Source organism: Sturnira hondurensis, unplaced genomic scaffold (assembly GCF_014824575.4).
Source record: "Sturnira hondurensis isolate 20B ecotype Veracruz unplaced genomic scaffold, ASM1482457v3 Scaffold0018525, whole genome shotgun sequence".
NCBI lineage: Eukaryota > Metazoa > Chordata > Mammalia > Chiroptera > Phyllostomidae > Sturnira > Sturnira hondurensis.
In genome coordinates, this window is record NW_028091156.1 from 1,968,222 (window position 1) to 1,994,202 (window position 25,981).

Below are 25,981 nucleotides of genomic sequence, written 5' to 3' on the forward strand. Positions count from 1 at the left end.
GGAGGAATGGCTCGCATTTAAAATTTATGATAGCACAAAACACTCTACAATTTTACGTTCAATGTACTGAACAGAAAGCAGCTGTTAGGCGAAGAACGATTAAGTGACTTCAATGTGAGAGAATTAATCACATTTTCTTATACTTGGGATTCTGCTCTCACGTGAAAATAAAAATGCGAAGAACCAGGTCAACATTCTAAAAAGCAACATGAAAACAAGCATCCAAATTAGTACTGATCTAGAAAAATGTAAATTACTTATTTGTCTAAGATTTAAAAGCTTAATTATACCAAAACGTTTTTAAGACATTCATTACCTAGTAATATAGTCAATAAAGTATCAAAGTTGTTTCTAAAATCAGTATTTGTAAATTGTTCAAAAATATTTAATGTTAACAAGTATATTGGCCTACACTCTTCATCTGAGCTTCCCATTTCACTGAATAAGCTCCGATTCTAGTAAAACAATGTACTTACCAAACACATTGTCACATTACAACATGAATGGAAAGACAAAGTATAAAATATACACAGATTAAAACCCAAGAACAGGCACTTGGATTACATACTACTCTGGTCAGACCAGTTCATCACAAAAGGAAATAAAACAGCCCAAAGCTCCAGCACGCCAACTACATCAGCACTGAACTGAACGGTGTCCTGGAGGTAATGGCAGGGCGAACACCAGCCACACCTCCTCAACTTACCAGGGAGAAATGGGCAGCGTTCTGTGTTGCTTCTCACGATCTGCGGCTACTGAGGTCAATCTAAAAATCTGTTCAAGGTCCTGGGCTTTCGAATTCTACTCAGAAAAGCCCTCACTATTTTCCACGTGAATAGTTTTTCACGTGGAAATGGCCCCAGGGATGGTAATTAGGTTTTGGGAAAGAGAACGCCATGTGCTGAGCGGCTTCCTGGTCAAGAGACTGTGAGAGGCCAACCTGGCAGCACTGTACCTGGGCACTGCAATTTAGCAAGGCCGAGCCCAGCCGGTTGTGGGGGTGGAAGTGCGCCGGGCCCCAAGAATTTGGTGATGGTTATTAAGGAAACGGTTATCTCTGAAAATGAGGGGGTGTGTGCAGATTAATTCATCACCAGTGTATTCTGTTTTAGGGGGAAAACAGGCAAAGTACATGGAAGTCCGGGTTTTTAACACTGAGCAATGAGCTTACCAAATACCGTAAATCTTCCCCCAGAAAGAGATTCATAACAGGACCCTGTCAATCTCCAGATTTTCCTAGTTTGCGTAACCCTGATACAGAAGTTAGATTCACAAGCAAGACTGTTAGGGAACAGTATTCCGTATGATACACCTATAATAAACATCCCTGTGTTTATTACTGCGCTATAATTAGCAGTAATTAGTAACTTGGCAGCTTTTTCAGATGTGCTCGTTCAAAACCCATGAATGCCTGGACTCCTCACAGAGGACCGGAATGATCAGAGACCAAACTACCCACACAGCGAGAATGGCACAAAGGGATGGGAGCTCAGACTTCTGGCCGGCCAGCTGCCGTCAGCTGTTCCATTCTGGCGGACAGGAGCTCTCGGCTGTCCCCTTCGGTGACAACTGGCCAGCTCGTGACACCAGTGCCTGGCCAGAGGGACAAAACAACAGAAGTGCCCAACCTCGTTTTTTTTTTATCTGCTTTGAGTTTATACTTCCACTCTCTCACTCCTGCCACCGTGGGACGTGTCTAAGGGACTTCAGAGAGGCTTCCCAAAAGGGGGCATTTGAAGTGCACCGTGGAGAATAAAAAATGAATTTGCCAGGGCGGATGGAAGGAACTGTGTATGTCAAGTTCAGGATCAGGAAAGGGACTGACGGTTCAGGGAATGAAAATGGCGAGGTTTTAGAGTTCTTTGAATCCTACTCAACTACTGTTGATAACTATGAGTAAGTATGTGAATGATCACTCATAAAACATTGTATTTTGTAGCCCTGGCTGTGTAGCTCAGTGGATTGAGCGCGGGCCTGTGAACCACATGATCGCGGTTCGATTCCCAGTCAGGGCACACGCCTGGGTTGCAGGCCAGTTCCCAGCAGGGGACTCACAAGAGGCAACCATACATTGATATTTCTCTCCTTCTCTCCTTCCCTTCCCCTCTAAAGATAAATCAATAAAAATATTTTTTAAAAAAACATTGTATTTTATAACTGAAAACTTGATGTTGTTTTCAAAAGAACTTGAAAATGCCCAAATTATCAAGTCTAAACATTCTTTGTCAAGTGGAAAATACTTCTTCACTACTCTGTAAGATAATAATTTTTAATTATAGAACATAATGCCTTATTTCCACAAAATGCAAAGGACTTTGCAAGCTTCTCATTGTTGACTTGGAGGAGGTAAGAAGTGAAAAGATCATCCAAACCTCCCTGTGTGAAAAAATATTTTCAGCACACACACAAAAACTGCCTCTGTAGCAATCATCACTACCCTAAAGAACGGCTAGAAGCCTGCCTGGAAACCGTTCGCAAACAACATGAAAATCTTCCAGGGATAGATTTCCAAAGTCTGATCGAATCTTTGTAATTGTTTGAGTATCAAACCCAGCAATGCTGATAAAGCAGAAGCCCGCTCAGTGACTGCTGGTGACTGTCATTCAAAGTTAAACTTCCACCGTCGAATCAGAACGACATACACGGAAGCACACTACCTTAGGGTGAGGCAGAGGCACACCAGGATTTCCACCTCTTGCCTGGCACACGCACACACGCACAGACACACACACACTCACACAGCAGCAGCCCTAACCAGGCCTTGCTAACTCGGCACTCTCCTGTGTTCTCAAATACACGGACAGCTTTACAAATGGGCTAAAAAATAATTCTTTCCCCTGTCAAAACAATTCCCTATCCAGTGACGTTACCTGGTCTGCCTCCATTCATTACCACTGTCACAGCAACACTGTTTCAGATATCACCAGGACTCTGCAGTTTAAACAGACACAGTGACAATGCAATAATGTGAAGGCATAACAGAAGTGACAATGAAACAATGTAAGCAGGTAAAAAACATCCGATGATTGAATCCCTGCAACGTTACACCCTGAAGTTCCAGTCTATCCCAGCTATCGCCCTGCTCCAGGAGAGGAGTGTGGGACGAGGCTTGCTGGGTCCTCAAATGTCATATTTTCAAGCCTTGATTTTAAACTATTTATTGGCAGTAGGAATCAAGGCATCTTTATGCAGGGGGTTTAAATGACCACAGCTGCTTTTTAAAATATACGTAGATATGGTGGCAGTATGTACGAATGAGTTAAGGTCCAGGGAAAAAGTAAGGGGCAAAGAGATTAGGCAGGATAAAAAGGGCCTGAATTAGGCCAGTGCCAAAAAGAATATATAGAGAAAAGAGGAGAGTTAAGCAACATCTGAAAAGCAGCAGGAGCAGGGCAGAGAAGGACAGCGAGAAGGAAGACTCAGAGGCGCCAATGACAACTGTTAGTAGTAAGTAGAAAATACGGGACTGGAGATGAGAAGAAAGCAAGACTGAAGATGAAGCGCGCAGTATTCTCAGCAAACAGGCAGGCAAGTCAAGCCATCGCAGTGGAATACTGTCATTACACAGGTTAAAAAACAAAAGAACCAGCTAATATAATTTTTAGATAAAATGGTAAGAAAGGCAAAGAGAATCAGGGGTTGGTCACGCCACAGAAGCCAACTGAAAGATTGTTCTTTTTTTTTCCTTCTCCAATTTTTTTATTTAATTATTTTTCAAGTACAGTTTTCTATCTATTACTCCCATCCCATCCCACCCCCCATGCTCCCCCCTCCCTCCCATTTCCACACTTCTCAGTTGTTGTCCATGTGTCCTTTATATAGGTTCCTCTAAATCCCTCCCTTATTTCCCCTGAAATTCCCTCCCCTCTGGTCACTGTCAGCCTGTTCTCTATTTCAGTGTCTTTGGTTATATGTTGCTTGCTTGTTTGTTTTGTTGTTTAGCTTCCTGTTAAAGGTGAGATCATATGGTATTTGTCTTTCACCACCTGGCTTATTTCACTCAGCATAATGCTTTCCAGTTCTGTCCATGATGTTGCAAAGGGTAGTAGCTCCTTCTTTCTTGAAAGATTGTTCTGAAGGCTGAACGGCACCGCACTTTAAGAGCTGTGTACCTGAGATTTCACAGGCACCATCCTATGGAAACCCGGGCACACAGAAAACAAGGAAACCCACAGACACGTGCTATCACACAAGACGTCGCAGGCACCAAAATGATACACCTTACCAACTTCTGCTAGAAACCTGAAACCTCAAGAGCCTCTGCAAGGCTGTGAAGGACAAAAGCCATCTCAGGACACCAACCAGAAAGTCACAGGGGACGCCCCAGATACCGCACTGGCTCTGTTATTTCAATGAAAGGCTGCCACCCGTGGGCGTTCGGAGGTGGGAAAGAAAGTGCTAGGAATGGGTATTCTGAATCCTGGCCCCAATTCCGCAACAGCTCTGCATTGACTGTGCCTCGATAGATCTTTCACATAAGCATCAAAATTCAAACCAAATATGAACTAAAACATGAAACAGGGCCCACAATTGCCAAGTCACGTGAAGTTCCAATACTTTGCTGCTACTCGACAAATATTTGTTCTAAAATAATATTCCTAAATTATTTGCCTATATCATTAATATCAGGTATGAAATTTAAGATAACAAATATACCTATATCAGAAAAAGAGATTCCAATGAGGCCAAAGAGGGTTTTTCTATCCTGCATATATATTCTATTGTATTATACAATGTCTTAATCTGCAAACGCAATATTTATAGACTTGTCGGGAGGATAAAAAACCACATCTGATAACAGCTGGAAAACAAGACAGATCCGAACTGAAGGCTCTTGAATAACTAACGTTTTAATACTCAGTACTTCAAGGCTGTAGAATCCAGACTTCAGAAAGCAGTGGGTTCCACACACATTCCATTCCATTCGTCTCTGTGTTCACGTGGAACGAGCTGCAGCATCAGTTTAGAATCATTGGATACGAGCTCCCTCCTCTCACCGCCCGCCCCCCCCCCCCCCGGCTGCCAGCACAGCAGATGCGAACAGACGAGGAAGACCCGTGTGTAGAGACCTGAGCAGCACCTGTGGGGGGGTAACAGGTGTCCTGAGGAAATAAGGCGGAGCTTTGCCTGTAGCAATACTTGAGCGCTAGTGAGAGGAATCTTATCAAATTCTCTCACTTCTCACACTCTCCATCTTTCTCCCAAGGCTTATAACTGTTCATAATTAGAGCTCCAATACAGAACCAACATAGCACAGAACGCAGCATGGTGGGAGGGGGAATATCTCGGAAACCAACAGAGCCAAGTCCGTGCTCTGGCTCCTTTATTTAAATCAGGAGACCTCAAGCATTTCCTCACCTGCGAAAGGAAGTATCGACAATAATTCAAAGGACTATTATAGGAGATAAGGTTACCTTTGTTATCGTGTGAGTAAAAAACAATAAACTTGGGGTAGCGCACAAGAGGAAACTTGTGAGAAGCCCCTCGATGACCCCTTGATTTACCGACGTAAAGGCCAAGACAAAGGCCAGCGCCTGACACCCACTGGCGTCCTGGCTGAGCATGGGACAAAAAGAAATGAGGAATGGAAGACAAACCCACACACCGTCCAGTACACAATGCAGCGGTTCTGCGTATGATGTAGCGTCTATTTGAAGGGAGGGTATGCAGCCGGTTTGGAAAGCAAAAGTCATTGAAACTCGGCCATAGACAATCTCTCAGACAGAAACCCATCACTGTAGAGACAAATCTAACCTAGTCAAATGCTGATAAGAGTAATCCTATGGTGTAATTTATTCTTAATTTTCTGGCTTTATACTGGTAACCTTCAATATAAGAAGTAGAGGAGGGTGTGGGAAATGAGGAGGTATCGATTCAAGGCACATACTTCCAGCTATAAGATGGGTAAGTTCTGGAAATCTGCTGGGCAATACGGTCTTAGAGCTAATGATACTGTATTATATAAACTTAAAAGTTGCTAAGTGAGTAGATCTTAGATGTTCTCACCACACACAAAAGAGAAAGAGATGGCAATTATGTGTTGTGGTGAAGGTATTAGCTAACACTGCAGTTAGAATCCTTCTGCAATATATGAGTCTATCAAATCAACACACAGTACACCTTAAACTTACACAGTATATGTCAATTACATCTCAGTAAAGCTGGAAAAGCATATAAGGAACAGATATTGCCAAAAGTTGTTCCTAATGTTAAGTTTCATTTGCTTGTCCCATTTTCACTTCAACTTAGAAGCTAGTTCTTGAACAGATACACACAGCAACTAACAGAAAGAGCACCAGAATGAGCTCAAAAAACCTAAGTTTTGCATTTTTCTTGTCACCAGATGAGTACAAAACCTTCTCTGAGCTGCACCTGATGCATTGTGGGAAGCAGAGGGGTAGGAGGCTATGGAACTGAATAATTTGTGTGATCTTCCAGCCCCGAAGCTGCATGTCTCTACTACGCTTCAGGAAGGAGCTGGGTAACGCCACCCATCACAAAGTTTTCCATCGCAGTAGGACCGCAGGAAATGAGGACATAGAACTAGCAGGAGAGAATACTCAGTTCCCAGTGCCTACTGATGGTACGATGGGGAAAGAGCAAGCCTGGTTAGGTGGATTTCACCAAAGGTTCAAGCTGAAACTTAAAGATTCAGCAGGACCTGGATGAAGGATCCCAGGGGAAAACACACTACAGACTTCCATGGTGTATCTACCACGAATCCACAGACTCAAAGTGCATTTGCACATCGTTTGGCCCTGCCTTATACTCATGAGCTCACACCCCTTGACACGTGAGCCTACCCCTGAATGAAACTCTTCAGCATGTCCCTGAACCTCTCTCATGGTCAAGTTCTTCCAAATACTGAGCCATAATCCACTGGCTTAAAGTGACAGGCCTACCTACCCTTCCTTCATCAAGCTTTATAAATGGCACTCATCTAAATCATCTCTTTGCACATGTGACATTAGGCACTGAAAATAAAAATTTTAATGAAAATCGAGGCGTACAGAGGGAAGAGGCTATTTTCTCTCCAATCAGGACACACTTTATTTTAATCCAGCCTACAGAATCCATCTCCAAATTCATTCACCGGCTCACCTTTATAACATATCAAGTCGCCTTATTTTCCACACCGAATAACAATGTCTAATTTCTGTCACCAAAAAAATCATTGTTTCTGCCTGTTACAAAATTTAACAGAGAGATTTCACAACTTCTACTACTATTACATTATTATACCTCTTCAACATTTTATTTATTTAATTCTCATTCAAACAGAAACAGTCGAACCACAGTGTCAAGTTCTCCCCATGATCTAAGACAGATATCTAAAGAATCAAACAAAATCTTTCGGAACCTGAGTCATGCAGCCAAAATAATTCCACTAGAAAATTGTGTCATTACATTTCATTTCAAGGGAAAACAACAATGTATGACACCTGTAATTAAGAAAAACAAAAAACCAGGAATGATAATGTATGTAAGACATTCATTAAATACGCATCTCCTTCTGCTTGACTATTTTATTTCTTCCTAACCCTCAGTGAAACTCTCTGTCCGCTACTGCATTACTGAGTTAGAACATCTCTAAGTTACTGACCCTTGTGCTCTCGGAGCAGAAAAGAAAACTCAGGAAACAGTCGCTGTCCACCCAGCGTGCTCACAAATGTGACCGGCGACACGTAACTGCAGAACTGATGGTTTGTCGAAGGTTGTGGACCAACTATTTCCCAGCCTATTTTTTTAATTAGAGAAACGTCTGATAGCATAATCCGTTTCCTACTGAGCACAAAAAAAATACAAAAGCTTTTGGCTTAGAAACTATAACTTACGGGCGGGCAAACGATGACCAACAGGCTAACTCCAACCCACCAGCTATTTCTGCAGAGCCTGCGAGCCAAGAATGTGTTCTCATGTTTGTAAACAGTTGGGAGAAAAATAAAAAGAATGACAGGTGAGCCAAAGTGAAAATTATAGGAAAGTCAATGTTCAGTGTCGACAATGTTTTACTGGAACACAGCCACACCTGTCCACTTACATAGCGTCCACGGAAGTCAGCGGCTCTCGGGGCAGAGGTTAGGAGCGGCCGCGGGCACCGTAAGCAGCCCCCCGACACCACCATGATGCAGTAATAATTCACGCTGCCTCTTGGCCTACAAAGCCTAAAATACTGACTATATGGGCTTTTACAGAAAAGGTTGGCTGACTCCGGAATAATTAATGTAATGCTCCACCATTTCCCAAAGAACTGAGGATAAAGTCAGCCTCTGAGATTCTGAGCTGTCAACTAACTTACTGAACTCCTCCAATTTCACCATGACAAAGACTTCTTTCTACACAGCCTCGCAACGTACTGATTTCTGAATGTACTGAATGAAGTGTACTCCATAAAACTGAATAGGCACAGTTTTCATGGAATTCAAAGTAAATACAATATAATTCCTGGCTCTAAGAAAGCCACATTCCAGTAGGGAGACAGAGTACTCTGGTGGAGATTTTTTGTCACGAAGGGGGTGGCAGAAGCCACGGAAGTAGCCGCCACTTCACAATAACATACTGTCACTTAAAAACATCCCCTCTACTTGAATTAAGGGCAAGTTATACCCTCAAATGGGTGAGGCAACAAGGCTTGACAAACATGTTTCTCCATCAATAGTTTTAATCAAAGCATTAGCCTCATATAAGTAATTAACCTTGACCAACACAGGTATAAATAAAAACGCTGATTAAGAATTTACTAATTATCCTTCCAACTTCAGAAGTGAGCTGGCATCTGGTCTCTAACTATGATAAATACACACCAACTCATCGCGGGTTATTTACACATAAAATGAAGAGAAATATTAACTGAACGGCTAAGAATGAAGAACGCAGTAAACATCATCATTGAAACACATGCCTTGATTTGTTTAGAAAGCCCAGTGCCCTACAAATGTCACTTAACTTAGAAGAACATTTCTGAGAATAATTGTCTCTGGAATCTGCTCGGAGAGTCAATCTATTGTAATAAAGGAACAACAGACAAATCATAAATGCATCAGCACTTCGCAATTAGAACCCAGGGTCTGCATGCAGTTAGGCATCTTGGCTGTCTGCCCGCTTTACTTGAAACGGAAAAGAGGTACAATCCCAGTAACTCAGTCTTCTAGCAGCTGTTCTGAGCAGACGAGAGGGATGCTCGCCCGGCAGCTACCCCCAAATACACAGACACATGCACCCCGGCGGCAGGAGGTTGGCCATCCTGGTGTGCCTGCTCGCTTTTCGTACTAAATATTTAACGGCATACTTCTCCTTAATGGAACCCAGACACATCTGATCAGTCACTGGGATCATTCAGTAATGTAGTCAAAGTTATCACACTGCTATTTCACATCGGTTTGTAATTACATAATTCATCACTTTATTAATTCAAAAGACTGCTTTCTTTACTACTTTGGAGCACGTGACAGTAGTGAAACCCAACTAAGCCGATCCACAAAAAGCTCTAAACTTTGGTCCTGTATGAACTCGAAACCCTCAAGGGGCAAATATACACACAGACCCCTGACCTTTCCAAACAGCAAAGGTGATATTCTTCCCACAGATTAGCCTACCAGCAACTCTGAAGTAATAAAACACCACCATATCCACAATGAGAGGCCGACAGAGCTGAAACCTGAAAATTAAAAATTTGTATATCATGAACAACTTGTTACTGTTTCTTACTGAGGTACGCTGTTCCTCAGCAAATAAAAGGACAGTTACTTAGTAATTTTCCCTCCACACTGATAAATAACACCACTAAAACCAGGAGGTTACGGCAGAGTATCACACAGATCATGTATTAACACTCTATGTATCTAACGGCATATACCAGCCAAACGCAAGTACCTAATCGTGAATAGAATCATTATTTTTTGTCTCATTTCTAACATTTCTCAATGAAAAATACTGTTTCTATTTCTTTTCATATTATGAATTGGCAAGATTCTTGTTTCAACACATTCTCCATTGTTACGCTAATGAAAAAAAACTCTCCAACAAAAGAAATTCACTAAGAGAATTAAATTGAATGTAAAATTTAAGTATCACAGTCCAAAAAAACACCTTCTAAAACCCTCGCTTTCAGAGCTACACAATCACACTGCGCACTGCAAAACCAGCTGCCTCTGTTAGCACTGAAAACTGGAGTTGGGAAAGGCAAGTTCTGGAGGTCACAGACGTGCCCTAAAGAATGAAAATTACATGCTACCGGAGAATTAGTATTTTGTTTGGAAGGGAAAAGGAGGGAACATCTTCTCGAACAGACGCAGAATTTCCAATCAAAAAATTCTCTGGCAGTTGTACAGTTTTATGAAGTCACAAAGTACTCTGCGGAGCTGTGGAGACACTAACAGTGACATGTTCTGTGGCTAGGAAGGTCACTTTTATTCTTGCCGCTTCCAATTTACTGTTTTTTGAAACATTTTATACAACTAGCTCATTTTCTGCTTTCTTTTCCAGATCATATCACATTTCTAGTGACATGATCATTTCTAAAAATGCATTTTTAGAAAAGGAGCTATCGGTCTGGAAAAAAAATAATTAAGTACATTTTTCTGAAACCTATATTCTGTGCCTGGAAAATAAACTCACCACCAGGGCTACTGTCCCGAAGTTTAGGTTATCAATAGCCATTGCCAATTATCAACATACGTCTGAAGGACGCAACAGAGAGACACTACACATTCCTCATCGTTTCGGTGTATACACCATGACAACTGAATAACTTTTAGATTTAATTCCATCTTCTCAGGGTGCATGTGTGAGAAGCATGTCATTCATTAGAGAAAGCTTGTGTTTACACTTCCTTTGTGGTGTCCCAAGCAACTACTCGGAAGCCATGGAGTTGTTATGAATGCAGCAAAGAGTGTGCGATTTCTGTGCGCAGTAGCTACAGGCTGAAACCAAGCCAGTCACCCCAGACAAGGTACTCTTTCCTGTTTGCAAAATTTCTTCTTAAACAAGGCAGGTAATTCCCAGCATGTCAGGAGACACCAGCCCGGGGCACAGCTGTAACCACCTGAGACTCGCATTCCTCCTCAGTGGCAGACTGCCTTCTCGGTGACAGCACAGGGGGACACGAGACACCGAAATCCCACAGTCGAACGTGAGCAGAGCTGGGAGCGGCAGGCAGCAGCAGCAGTGGGGGACACTCTAAATGCTTTTATCTGTACAGTCTGATATTATTTTTATTATTCCCAGGCACAGACGAGGAGATTGCGGTTGAGAGAAATCCACTGTCTTGTCTTGAGCACATCCCTTAACCATCATACTATTCGGTGTCCCATTTAAATTTGCCCTCCATCGTTTCCTCAGATGTTAAGTCTATCTTTATTATTATTCATATATGCATCCTCTGTATTTGTAGGGAATGTTTAGAACTCGATCAGTACACCGAACCACTGTAACTGTCGTGCCAAGATAAACCCAGCTCGAAATCTACAGGGAAATTGTGTGTGAAGATAGAAGCAGATACATAAAAACTGTGGGGTGGGAAGGAAAGGGGCTCACAGAGACACGTAGCTTCTCCTCCATGATCAATGTAACAGAGAGACGGCAGAGATGAGCTTGCCTGCTTTTCTGCAGGAACATGGAATGACTTCACATATCCAGGGCCCCGCTAACAAGTATCTGCAGCGCACGCCTGCCCTTTGGCCACCTTCATTAGTGTCAATGGCAAGCATCACTCTCCTGGTACCTCACACCTCTATTTCCATTCAGCCACACATCCCCAGGTAACGCACCATCTAAAACACACGCTCGTGCACACAAGCTGCTGTGCAAATGGAGCTGCAAGCAAATCCCTTCAGGCCGTCCCTCCAACCAGATGGTCACTCTGCAGCGGCCCCTCCAGAAATCCTGCGGGCACTACTATACCCTCACAAATTTTCTGTTACCAAAATGCAAAACAGCATTTTACACATCAGTGAACGCACGTGGGTCAGTAGTAAGAATACTGATGAAACATTAAAAGTAATACCCATTCCAATATAAGTAATGCATTCTTTCATTCTTTACACATTAAGGTAGGAGAGTGACATAAGGCACAATTTTCAAGGATCGACAACAAAACGAAGAGTTCAAGGTTGATTTATGGTGTTAGCAAAGACACCAAACCCCACACTTACTTTTGCAAAGGCTTCAAAAAGGTCAAAGGCAGGCGGCAGCTGAGACACGTCCTGTATTTCTTCTCTCATGAAATGTTGAAATGTCACTGCAAGTTGCCTGATGCCCTCTTTCTTATCTTCAGTCAGTTTGCTCGCGTCTTTGAGAAAGAGAAAATAAACAGCACAATCACACGGTGAACTTTTAATGGGCGATCTTTAGGTGTTCAAAGGTAACTGTTAAAGCAGGTACTTCCCGCCTGGATTGCCTTCCGACAAAAGAGCAAACACATATCTTTTCGGCTTCTGACAACTACAAACCATGATGCGTACGTTAGCAATTAAATTCTGCAAAAGTTTATCTACAAGATCGAAAATCTATCAAAACAAAATGAACACACGTACAGATGAAAAAACACTTAGAAACCAGTAAAGATATGTATCAGCAGATTTTCTGCATCAGCCTGTGCACACACTCTAACCATGATAAACGCTTATCAAGCCAGTGAATGTAAGCAGACATTTCCACGAAACAACTCACAATTAGGTTGGGGCTGAGAAGCGGCATCATCTCACAGGAAAAAAGAAAAAACAGACCCTGAAAGTGAGTACTAAAAAGTTAAGCTAAAGTTCAAATGGGTCAAATTTATTGTTAGAAAGTATATCAACAAGAAAACCTGGATCACAGCTTCCAGGTTATCTCCTGGTTGAATGAACAGCTTCCAGGTTATCTCCTGTTGATTTCTTCAATCAACACTGAAGAAAAAAGTTCACCTTTTTTATTTTTTTAAATATAGTTAATTGATTATGCTATTACAGTTGTCCCTCTTTTTCCCCTTTCCCCCCTCCATCAGGTACCCTCATTCCCTAAGGCAATTCCTCACTTAGTTCATGTCCATGGGTCGTACACACAAGTTCTTTGGCTTCACCATTTCCTATACTGTTCTTTACCTCCCCCCCGTCTCCTTTGTACCTACCAGTTTGTGCTTCTTAATCCCTGCACCTTCTCCCCAACTCAGCCCCTTCTCCCTCCCAACCAGTCAGCCTCCAAATGATCTCCATGTCTGTGATTCTGTTCCTGAACCAAGAGTGGAAGGGAGGAAGCCAAGAATCAAATCAACCATTTGGAACACAAGAAAGAAAAAAAGCATAAAAGCACTCAAACAGAACAGCAAAAAGAAAAAAAAAGAATTAAAAAAAAATGAGGATAGACTAAGGAACCTCTGGGACAACTTTAGATGTAACAACATCCAAATCACAGGGGTGCCAGAAGGAGAAGAGGGAGAGCAAGTAACCAAAAACTAACCCGAAGAAATAATGAAAGAAAACTTCCCTAATTTGGTGAAGGAAATAGACATACAAGTCCAGGAAGCACAGAGTCCCAAAGAAAGACGGGCACAAACAGGCCCACACCAAGGCACATCGTAATTAAACTGCCAAAGATTAAAGATAAGGAGAGACTCTTAAAAGCAGCAAAAGAAGAGCCAGACAGTTCCTACAAAGGAGTTCCCATGAGACGGTCAGCTGATTTCTCAAAAGGAACTCTGTAGGCAAGAAGGGACCGCCAAGAAGTATTCAAAGCGATGAAAAGCAAGGACCTACATCCAAGATGACTCTATCCAACAAAGCTGTCATTTAGAATGGAAGGGCAGATAAAGTGCTTCCCAAATATGGTAAAAATAAGGAAGCTTACTATCAACAAGCCATTATTACATGAAATGCTCAAGGGAATTATATAAGAAAAAGAAGATCAAAAGTTCACCTTTTTTGAAAAACTCAGTTTAATTTACACCACAAAAAGGTGGTAAGGCTAAGAGCACACAATTCAATTAATACTGTTTGAGAGCATTTCACTTACGGCAGCGTGTACACCACTGCAGCTGAAAGGGCTAATGTTAATAGTGAAACTCACCGCAAGAGGTGTTAATTACCGAGCAGTAACATGTCAAGAACAAAATGACTAATTAGCTCTCTACTGGAACTTGAAAAGACGTATCAGTTGAACTACGCAGAATAACTCTGTTGCTCGTGTCAGGTCTACACATTTTCCTTAAATTACTTGTTCAACAGAACAAATAACCCTGTGACTTCTCTTTTCTTCTTTTGAAATTGTGGTAAAATATATAAAACATAAAATTGACCACTGTAACCATTTTTAAGGGTACAGTTCCGTAGTGTCACATACACGCACACTGTGATGCAAACATCACGCTGTCCCATCTCCACGATCCTTTCCATCTTGTTAAACTGCAACTCAGTGACCACTAAACAGTGACTTCCCAGTCATCCCTGCCCTACGCCCCTGCTGACCACCACCTCACTTCCTGTCTTTATGAGTTTGGCCACTCTGAGTACTTCGTGTAAGTGGAATCATACAGTATTTGTCTTTTTTGTGCTTAGCTTATTACTTCCCCAAGCACAATGTTGTCTCACCCATGTTGCAGCAAAGGTCAGTATCACCTTCCTTTTTGGGAGTGAATGATATTCCTGTGTGTGTGTGTGTAAAACACCTTTTGATTTTCCAGTCATCCATCAATGGACGCTTGGGCTGCTTCTGTGTTTCAGCTATCATGAATAACACAATAACACGGCTACAAATACGAATGAATATTTGCTTTCAGTTCTTGTGAGTGTGTAGCCAGAATCCAGGGTCACATGGCGATTTTGTTTTTGATTTTTTGAGGCACTGCTGTACTGTTGGCCACAGCAGCCACATCATTCTGTGTCCCCACCAACAGTGCTCAAGGGTTCCAATTTCCCCACCTCTTCTCTCACACTTGCCACTTCTTTTTTTGACAGTTGCCATCCTAATGGATGCAAGATGGTTATCTCACTGTCATTTTGATTTGTTTCTCTCTAACGATGGGCAAGTCTCAAATAATAATTCACTGGCATTGGCACTCAGGATCCGACAGCCGTTTAAGTCCACACAAGATTCGCCTCCACCCAGGAATGTAAACTGTGTGGCCAGTTCAGTCCACGAGCTCTGGCTACGTTGGGTGCAAGTCATTCACAACCCGCTAGTGGAGAGGAGCTGTGGCAATATGAAGAAAACACAAACCCTGAGTTTACTTAATGCTCAGATCTGGAAAGCCCTTCACTATCGCCTCCTGGCCACTACCAGGAGGTTCAGGAGAAGAACAGCCCTCCAGGCTGCCCGGGGCCTCAGTCACCTGTACTGCTCCTCCCCCTCACCATCTGAAGGACCACTGACCCTGAATGGTCCCTGCAACACCACAGCCCCACCCTGCTCACATCCCTCTTCTCTGGCACCAGAAAGAAACCAAGAGTGGGAAGAAGACAGTAAGGGAGGGAAAAAATAATTGTGTCAACTAGACAGGCGGTGACACTCCCCTCACCACCTAACCTGGCACTGTATGAACTCCTATATGGCCAGAGCTACCTCGGAATACATCAAATAAGCTCATGTTACATTTTCCTCAAATAATAAAGCCTCTGATTACTTGATTTAATATATATAATTCACGCTTACAAAGCTATTGCCATTTCTACTACTTACATTTTGGTTATGCAGAATTCTTTAAAAGGCCTTTTTTGTTTTATAAAATCAAGCTTTAAATGACAATGATAAATAAAGTTAAATGTGCATGCTTAAAAAATAAGATTTTCCTCACATAACAGAGAGACTGAAAAAAAACAAAGCAATTCACTAGCTCAGCACATCGATGACAGGAATTTTTTGTCAGTCACTGGTAGGCAATCACTTACTTGATTCCAGATCATAAAATGAGTAAAGTTTCTCCGATTCAGAGGGGGTTTCTTCCATCTACAAAGTAAAGGGAAAGACACCAAAACCATTTCAAGTTTTCCAATACTTAAAGGAATATGTTTGAGTATCTTTAGACACTGAAATGACAGTCTATTTTAAAAACAATAGAATCCTACACCGTACATTCCTTCTCTTCATCGCTTTCTGAGTTGAACTAAGCGGTAATAACTTTAAAAGTTGCCACGATCACCACTTTAATTTCCAATTGCAAAGTTCTTTCACAGGCTCCCATACTTCTGTATTTTCCCCCAGCTCTCCTCACACAACTTATGTCGCTGTTAGGATTCTGTTGAAAATTACCATAAAGAGCAAAGACGATGAATAAAAATATAATAATTCATTACAAATACACAATCTGGGGCAGGCTACTGAAACTTGGGTCCAGAGGAGTCGATTTCCCAGTTTGGAACAAAGGAGTAAGGACAGCACCTGCCCACCGGGCTGTCGGGGGTGACATGAGACACAAGCAACTGCCCCAGGGCCAGGAAACAGGAAGTGCTCAACAGGAAGTAACTACAGATCCAATTGCTTTCTATCCGATTCTGCTTCAGTAGATCTGGGGCAGGGACTGAGAGCTGGGACCCTGGGTGATTCGGAAGCAACCCATTTCTGCCCCAACCATGGTTCTCTATCTTTGCACTATTAACAAAGTAGAAAAATGTTCACACTCAAATATATAATAGTCATCGTACTTTTCATGTCCAGTGGTTAAAGTAATGCTGAAAGACAAAATTGCTCTGAATTTATTAATGCTTTGAAATAAATGGGTATTTTTTAGTGGAACACAAGGCACACATTTGAAAATACTAGTAAGTATGTGTGCTGTATATTCGGTCCACTGACAAGGCCAAATGCAAATCTTTTTCTTTTGTAATTAAGATTACATATAACACTACTACTTTTGGGAATATAATCATATTTTTACATTCTTAAAAACCCCTATAAAATTTTATAGCCAAAAAAAGTTAATTGAAAAAAAACAGGACAGGAGAGAGCTGGAGCCTGCAATTACTTGAGAAAGAGAGATGCCTGCTCAAGCCCGGCCCCAAAATATGGAAGGGGTCAGCACAGGGGGATTTCACAGAATCCACTAGCTGCTTTAGCAGAGCAAGGAAAAGAACCGCAGGGACAACTTTGCTGAATCTTGACTGTAAGTAAAAAAGTAAGTACTCCTCCATGTAAGATTAATTATCATCGAATTGAAATCTCAGTTGAAGGGGCAAAAGAAAAAACCATAAATACATGCCCCATGCACTAGTGCACGGTACAAAAGTAATCAAGGCAACGTGGCAGATGTCACAAATATCTCGTGCGACAAGCAGAGGACCTTGTGCCTCTGGTCCCAGGAGATGACACTCAGGGCCTTCAGGGAGGGGCCGCGCCCACCGTCGAGGCCACTGAGGCCGGGACTGAGGGGGACGTGGCAGGTGTGATCTCCCACACTCCCTGGGGTGACCCACCTTCCGCCTGCGCACGGGTTTAAACTCAGCCTCAAATAAGAATAGTACATGCGACTGCCAGTGTTTTTGGTCACACTGAAACTCAAGAATATTTTACAAGTCCCACACTCACAAGTTTGACAACGACTCTGCCAAGCAGCCGGACGGAATCCGGAGGATGTCTGGGTTTGCAGCTTTTAAGGCATTTACATTCCCGCTTGTGGTCCGGCCAAGCTTTTTTCTGTTAAGACAAGGGTGGGAAGGGCATACAAGGCGTAAAACTTTAACTTTCATTTACACTGGTTTTGAACGTTGAGAGTTACCAACATTAATTTAATTGCAACAGCCTAAATATAACTGCAAAATTGAAAAATGAAAGCAATGTTGTAAAACCCATAAGGACCCAGGGCTCAGCCTTTGCCCGGCATGCGGTGTCACCAGACATGGGCCCTGAGAACCGCCCCTGCACTTCCGCCCTTTCATTTGCCCCCTGGGTATTACCTGCCTGGTGGAATCTAGAGAAAGAATCCTTAGGACTGACTAAATAATTTATAAGACAGTCTGTTAGCTGATTAGACAGGATTCAATAATAGACAGTGATTTTGAATACAAAAAGAAAACACACCCCAATTAGAAAATAAAACACACGGTTCAGAAAATCAAGGCAGGGCCGAGGGCCTCCTGAATGTCTATGCTACCGACTGCATCAGGAGGGCTGAACGTGCACAAATACAAAGCCTTTCCCTTTTGGAAGAGCGTGCAGAAAGGGGTTATTACAGCTAAAACGCCCACACGTCCAGTTTGCCCAGGACGGTCTCATTTACGTTGTCCTGGCCTAATTACTAACAGTGCCCCCTTTCATTCGCAAAAGGGTAGCTTGGATGATAAACTACATGTCCCTGAGCACAGGATCCCAGCCATGTGCTGCCGTGGCCAAGGGACCAGTGAGCCAGCTCACCGGCCTTGCGACAGTAGCGGTAGGAAGGCTGAAGGGACGAGACCAAACGCCCAGCCTGTTCTAGCCCATCCCCGGAAGGTACCCACAACACTTCGTATTTAAGAAATTGTAAGTCTGCTTCCCAACTTCTGGGCCTATGAACACCCGCCGGTAGGAACTCGCTCTCTTCCACTTACGCACAAACATGCAGCACAACCAAAAATGCTGAGAGAGCGGCAGCTACTTTGAAACTCTGACTCAGATTCAAGTTCAAGCCAGCATTTTGCTCAGAAAGGTGACCCGCATGGAGTGGTTGGGCGGAGGTGTGGGTGTCTGCTGCTACTTCCCTAATTACCCAAATCCTGGAGACACTGTTTACGAGGGGCACATCCCCTCTTTCACCAACTCTATTCACAGTTATCCCCCCTTCAGTCCTTCACGTCCACTACAGCAACGTTCTTAATGTGATGCTTATAATCTTTTGGGTTTTTTCTCACTTCTAAATAAGACTGATCTGGTAAAGATGTATATAAAATATGGTTGTAAAATTAGAAACAGAAAGTGTGAAAATTAAGAAAAAAGACCTACAGCATCTACTTAACGTTCTCTAGTGTGTCAGGCACATGATGAAGCAATGGAAAAAGACCATTTCACGTGATTTTCACAATGATCCAAATGGTAGATCCCAATAGCAAAGACGAAGAAAGCAACGCTCAACAGCTGGGCTCTAACTAGACGCACTATGTAAATACAATAGGAGAGAGTACGGATGCTTAGTATGCTAAACATGAGGGCGCAATAATCACCGTGTTGTGCGCTACATTTATTTGAGTTGCCTTAGAGGCAAGGCAAGGCAAAAAAAAAGGCATAATGGCTTATATAAATCTCATCTGACAAAAAAAAAGAAAACACATAGCTTTACCAAGCATTAAATCACGGGAGGAATTTATTCGGAGAACGCTAATCAACATACTGGACAATGCTTCGACAACGCTAATGGCCTTTCATACAGCTCCTTCTAATGTCAGTACTCCCCAAAAGGCATAACATTAAAATGTAACTCAGTGGGGGGAAAAATGTTTCTGTCGTTCAGGGGGCTAGTCTCAGAATAGCAATTAGCAATTACCAATATGTGCAAGCTCCCGAAAAAAAATGTGGCTGTATTGTCAAATAAGTTTGAAAAACGCAACACAGTGAAGACTCTGTTCAGCGATTCAGAAGAGTATGTTGAAGCCCCGTAGAAGTTCTAAAAAAGCTCTGCGTTAGAGACATGTATGTGTTAGTTAACACATAGACCCCCGGAACTGCAATGGCCATCCTTTGGGAAGTGAGGCTGGCATACACCGACTCGGGCACAGCTACACACTTTCCTTCCTTCCTCTGGTCTCTGAATGAGTGTGAGTTAAGCAGACAAATTCACTGTCATTTGCACTTAGAGGAAACCAGAGTATTGATATTTTTTATTATTTTTTGAGGGGAGAGCCACAGCTTTGGGGGGGAAAGTTTTCATAGACCGACGAGAGGTGCCCTAGCGGACTGGCTGTGTGGGCATGATACAGGGTGCAGCCAAGAGGGGGGGCCCCAAAAGGAAATTTGGAATGGTGTCCAGAACTCAAGGTGTGTAAAAATTATTAGAGAGACATATAAGATGTCCTCACCCCTTCCCCCACAGGTGTGAGTTGGGGGGAGGGACACATGGAGCAGGAACATGCAGGGCTGTTTTGTACAGCCCCAGCCTTGCAGCTGATCCATGGCCTGGTCATTTAACATACCTACAGCCTTTGGCAGGTCACTTGGATATGTTAAATGGCTGTGGCCAGGCTTGAAGCCAGGGGGATGAAGTCACTTCCCCCCAAGATGTAAATGGGGGGGCAGGTCCCCCGAGTTACAGCACCTGCGTGGGAGCTTGGAAAAGATTGGCTATAGGACATGGGGCCATACCTGCCCAGACTCATGATGGCAGCCCAGTAAGCCTGCAATAATATAGAAATACTGACAGGTGTAACTGATCATGGGAGGAGTCGGAAATAGGGGTACAGAGGAAGACTGGCATGGGGATTTAAACCCAGACTCGGCAGCCCCTGGAAGGAGAGCCATGTGGCTTCAGCAGAGTGAGGCCCCCTCTTGGCCAGGTGAAACGGAGACATGGTTTTGGCAGAGTGGGGAACCCTGCAGCCAGGTGAAGAAGAAAGCCACGTGTTTTGGGCGGAGTGTGGACCCCTGCAGCTTTGGTAGGCAGAATCTGGCCCAGGAAGCTCTGGGGTGCTCCCTTTGGCTGAGTGGCCTGGGAAGCAGGAGAGACTCTGCCTGGAAAAATGGGTACAAAGAACTCTTGCCAGAGAAGGTGCCACGTGACTTTGGATTACCTGGAGGTCCTGCCTAGATGGCAACGCAGCGGACGGTGCTAGAGGCCTGGAAATACGGACGGACGCTCTTTTCCTGAGTTACGACACCCCAAATCAGGGCAGGGGAAGAAGGGAGCGCTGTGTGTGGAGGTGGATATCCTAAAGGACTTTGATATTTTAATGAAGATGTTAGGTCACTACATTAGGTCTGCATAGCATTAAATAAACATTTCCTTTCCTTTTCACAAATCTCTGGCATTGAGATGTCTTTCCAATTGGCGACAGACAATCGGGCCCAGTAGGTGGTCTGGACGGCATTAGTATACCGTCCTCTGGAGTCCGGGCCTGGTGTATCTGTTCTGTAACAGTCTGGGGTATCCCTGGGTGGGCCAAATATTGCCCCCCTCGGACCTCTGTTCTGTAACAGGTGGGCATGAACCACACAGTGCCAACGGGTCTCCCAGAGAGCCCCTCTGGCTCTGCTCGAAGCCAGCCTACGTGCCCGGTGGAAAAAGGGCCGCACCTAGTGAAACAAGGCTGGGATGTAGAGCAGGTCTTAGTCAACACCGATCTCACTACAGCCGATCAGCCGTGACCCCTCCCCTCACACTCCAGTTTGGAGGAGCTCAGTTTACCAGAGTGAAGTGGTGAAGCCCAAGGCAATGAACCACCTGATCTGCTGGACAGCGTTATGTAAACACCCAAATGGTTAGAACTCTAATCAAAAACAATTCATGACTTCAACATAATTAACACTGAACTTTCATTTCTCAACAGTAACTGGAAACGAGACAATATGTTTCTTAAGACTATCCCTAGGCCACTGCATAAAAACATCAGACAACATCTTTATCTTCCCATTTGCTTCAGCAAGAAAGATATTCATTCTTTTCATCTAAAAGCCAAGTCAGATCTATACAAGTATTACAAGAAATCACAGCACTGGAAACTGGTGTGTACCCCGGTGTCGGCTTCACCGCCTCCTTCACGTCCTACCACGATATGAAAATCCACATCTTTAAAACATGAATTGTGAGGACTTACTGTTCAGCTTCGCCCATCACCTCTTAACAGGCTTACATACAGAAGCAACCAAGAAAGGTGTACAACAGCGCATTTTAAGTAACTGCATTTGACCGTGAAGCAAAACCATACAAAAACATGAGGCATTGTCTTCACTCTGCGAACTTTAACCTTGGCCTAGACCTTATACCAGAACATGAAATCTCCTGGCTCCTCAAACAACCTTCCTGATTTACATTTTCCTCTTTTCTTCCATTAACTGCAAATCCAGGAAGTAATTAAGATTTGGTTCACAATACTGTGGTACTGTTTACTGTTCTCACAGTTGAAAATTAACAATCATGTACAATGAGAACAAATTAGCATGAAAGACAAAGGAAATGGAAATATTGTGCGAAGAAACAAAGACAGTAAGATACAAGAGTTTTAGCTGGAAAAGGGGAAATAAAGACATCTCTGACTTAATTCCATGCATAACTCAAAAACAGCGCCAAAATCTACATACAGAACTGTCATATGTGTTATAGAACTTACACTGATTCAGAACCAGTGGCTGATAATGGGCACAGTCCTGAGGGCTCTCAGAAAAATGTATAGGGGCACTTTGATGGCAGTGCCCGGGGGACACCACAGACACTTGGTGCCCAGGAACCAGAGATGCTGGACGTCCTCTGCAGGACAGTTCCCTACAATGACAACTGTTCTAAACCCAACATGACGTTTTTTCCCAGTATTTTATTTGTTTATTTTTAAAGAGAGGGGAAGGAAAGGAGGGAGAGAAACATCAACATGTGGTTGCCTCTCACATACCTCCCCCCCACTGGGGACCCGGCCTGCAGTCCATGCACGTGCCCTGACTGGGAATCGAACTGGCGACGATTTGGTTCACAGGCCTGCGCTCCATCCACTGAGCTGCACCAGCCAGGGCCCAACATGACTTTTCAATGCCCACTCAGACATTCTATAAAGGGGGCAAGCTTCTAAACTTCCTTTTGTGTGTATACACAAAGAGCTTGTGTTTACATATACTTACTAAGTAAATCAAGGAAAGACCGCGTTTGAAGCACTTTAAATAGTTATCCAGTATTTCATAAGGGCGTATCATGAAAGGCAACAGCATTCCCAGTGTCTGCGTTACTAATAAAACCCATTTCCTGATCCTTATTTTGTACCTCCCTTCCCACAGCGACTGTGGGGGCATGGGCATGACTTCTTAATCGTCTTCTAGGCTAGTCATGGCTGAGCACTTGCCTACTAAAACACACATTATTTACTTGCAGGTTGTTATAGTTTCCTTTCTCCTCTACATTCCAGTTATAGCATTATATTGATACTTAATTCTGAAAATACATAAGTAGGTAGATTGTATTAGCTACGAAAATTTCATTTCAAGATAATAGAGAGTACCACAAAAATTAGTTACAGACAGGTGAAGTTGGGTCTGAGAGAGCTGAAAACACCAGGGCTAGCACAAAGCCACACGATTACACACACCATACCCACGCCTAAAAATGCTTTTAAAATGCACAACCTGGGACCCACCCCAGGGATTCTGACAGCGCCAGGGAGGCAGGATTAGGCATCTGGGGGACTCCATTCGCAGCAAAGGTCGAAAACCACTGCATCGGGCTAAATGAGAGGCAGTCGTTATACATACTGAACAGATGAAACGACAAAACGCTGTTCTGTACCCACCCATAAACGACTGCCCTGTGGAATGAACATTTTATAATATTGAGGTGAGGAAAGTGTTTCTAAGCAGGACATGAAATCCAGAAATCATAAAGGAAAAAAGGTACACATTAAACTACATACAAATAAATCACTTTTGTACATCAGGAGAAAACCTAATACCACAAACAAAATTGAAAGATAGAGTACAAACCAGAAAAACAAAATCTAAAATATAGGCAGACAATGTTAAATGCCTCCAAAATACAAGGAAGTCTTACAAAATTAGTAAGAAAATAATGAATATTTCAGTTTTAAGAGAAAAATGTAAAGGACATAAATAGGAAATTTGTGCCTAAAAAGAAAAACCGATAAACAGAAAAACCACACTAATGAGCAAAGAAAAACGAACAGGAATTAGACCATTGGTTCAGCAAAGCTGAACGAAACTGACAGTACTCAGAAGTGTCCCAGAGTACAGGGAAGTGGGGACCACGGCCTCATCTCCAGAACGGTGTCTCCTAATTTCTGATGAGTTTTTGGTAACGAATATCAAAAAATTTAATGTGTGTATTGTTGACACAGAAGTAACAATTATAATCCAATTAATCCAAACAAATGTGAATGATATACAGACGTTTGAGAATGCGCAAGGTAATTTTGTTTAACATGCTAAAAAAATTGGTAATAATTTTTCCAACTTTTCCTAAAAGAGAAAGTTATTTTTGCCTTTCCCTTTTTACTTTCCCAACACTGTTTGAATTACTACAAATATTATGTGTTACATTTATGAATATAAACAAATATAATTGCCCTACATTTAGTAACTGTGATTTGGGGAGAAGCATTTTTATATGGAAGAGAAAGCAAAATTACTGCTTAATAAACACAACTTTTTAATGTTTATGTTAGTAAATCTGTAACTCAAAGAATAGTTAACTGCATTAATTTTTAAACGTTTAAAAAACGCTGCAGTGAATTCTTTTGCTGATGTCAATAAACTCTGTGCTGCAAAGACTCGTTCAGTAAACTGTTTGATCAGAGCTGTATTTACGTCTGGTTTCCTTAAACAAGTGTACTAGTAACTACACGCTGCCTGCATGCAGCAGGTGTTCGACAGATATAATTCCTTCTAAAACTAGTACCACCTAGGAGATCTAATTTGCTATACATTTATCACTGATTATTTGAAATGAAGGCCATCCCACAGGAAAAAAGGACCGTGAAGCCCCGACAATTATTTTTTCATCAGTGTGTCGTAGCTGTGACTGCTTGACTACAAGGGAAACAGAAGATGAGTTTTGTAGGAGACTGTTGCATTCACCAACCGCGAGAACAAATGTCGGAGACTTTCGGGGTTCCAAAGATGTTACTTTATTGGCCAAGTTTAACCTGCGCAGGGGCGAACTCTCCAAAGTGTCCGGAGACACGGTGCCCGCAAGGGCTGCAAACGAGAGTCTCGCCCAACGCTTACAGGCTTAGGGTTTTAAGGAGGCGCGCAAGCAAGCTGGATACAGAAGCAGATGTGGCGGTTAGCGGTTGGCTCAGGGGCACAATAGGGTCACTGATTATTGGTGAGTTAACTCGTGCACTGGCTCGTGCTCCTTTACTTGGTTGGTCAGTTGAGCTCGTGCACAGGGGCAAAATTTCCCTCCCTAGTAACTGTCCAGATGGCTATCTGCCTGACTAACCTTGTTGCTCTTACACCACATCCTGGAACACACCCCGCTCTTCGGGTGTGTCCCGGAGCCTCTTTGTGTTAGTTAGTAAAACACCTTTTGCTTCCTTACAGCTATGTTCTGGCTAGTTCCCCTTTGCCCTCAACAGAGACCATTCTGCGTGGCGTGGGCCCAGCTCCCCCTGGGAGATGCACAGGACCCACGCCCATGGAGAGGTTCCCCAGTGGGGAATCAGGCCTGCTATGTACCTAGGACGCTTTGAGTCTTGCCTTTTGCTAAAAACTCCCTCACCTGGATTTGTCAAAAATTTACCGCAAAATAACATTCTAAAAACCATGCTAAACCTTCCTAGGACCAGTGAAACTGGTCCAACCACTTTTGCCCTTTTCATTTGCAAATATCCCTATCTTCTCTTCTCTTCTGTGATGTGATTAGCAGCATCCTCTCCTTTGTCTTCCGTAAAAGGTTACTACCTAAAGCACATCTGTGCATAGTAAATGAGGACCATCGTTGAAACCCAGTAAAGGCCAGCCCCAGCAAGGCCCATGGCTTTTGCTCCCCTTAAGAGAAAAGCCATGCCCACCCTTTTCCTCCACAGGACTCGCTAGGTAGTCCATGTGAATGTCCCATTTCATCCATAATGATACGGACACTGCAGGCCCGTGTCCACATCAGAATTTACTTCTTCATTCTAATGCTAAAGAATCTTTACACTATTAACGTAACATTTGCCTCCTACCTTGGATCCAGAATGGCAACAGCCCAATAAGCCGCTTACATGCTGTTAAATACTGGGTTGGGCAGGAGTAGGTTGAAATGTGGGATGGGTGAGCTCACACTGAGCCTGGGCTGGGTGAAACACTCAGTTCACGACCTGGGCTCAGCAGACGTCTGAGCCCAGTAAGAGGGCCCAGTAAGAGGGCTCGTCTGTTCAGTAAGAGGAATGATGTCAATGGTCTCTAAGACAGC

The 25,981-nt window shown here is 43.1% G+C and overlaps 1 protein-coding gene across 1 annotated transcript in view; it reads right to left on the reverse strand.

Moving 5' to 3' along the window:
• The window catches only part of SMYD3 (SET and MYND domain containing 3), a 465,445-nt gene that overhangs the window by 357,799 nt on the left and 81,665 nt on the right, over nt 1–25,981 (reverse strand). The window contains exons 3-5 of the mRNA XM_037069376.1: nt 17,491–17,598; nt 15,858–15,915; nt 12,153–12,289 (exon numbers count right to left, since the gene is read on the reverse strand). Coding sequence (XP_036925271.1) covers nt 12,153–12,289; nt 15,858–15,915; nt 17,491–17,598 — 303 coding nt within the window. The remainder of the gene's footprint in view (nt 1–12,152; nt 12,290–15,857; nt 15,916–17,490; nt 17,599–25,981) is intronic.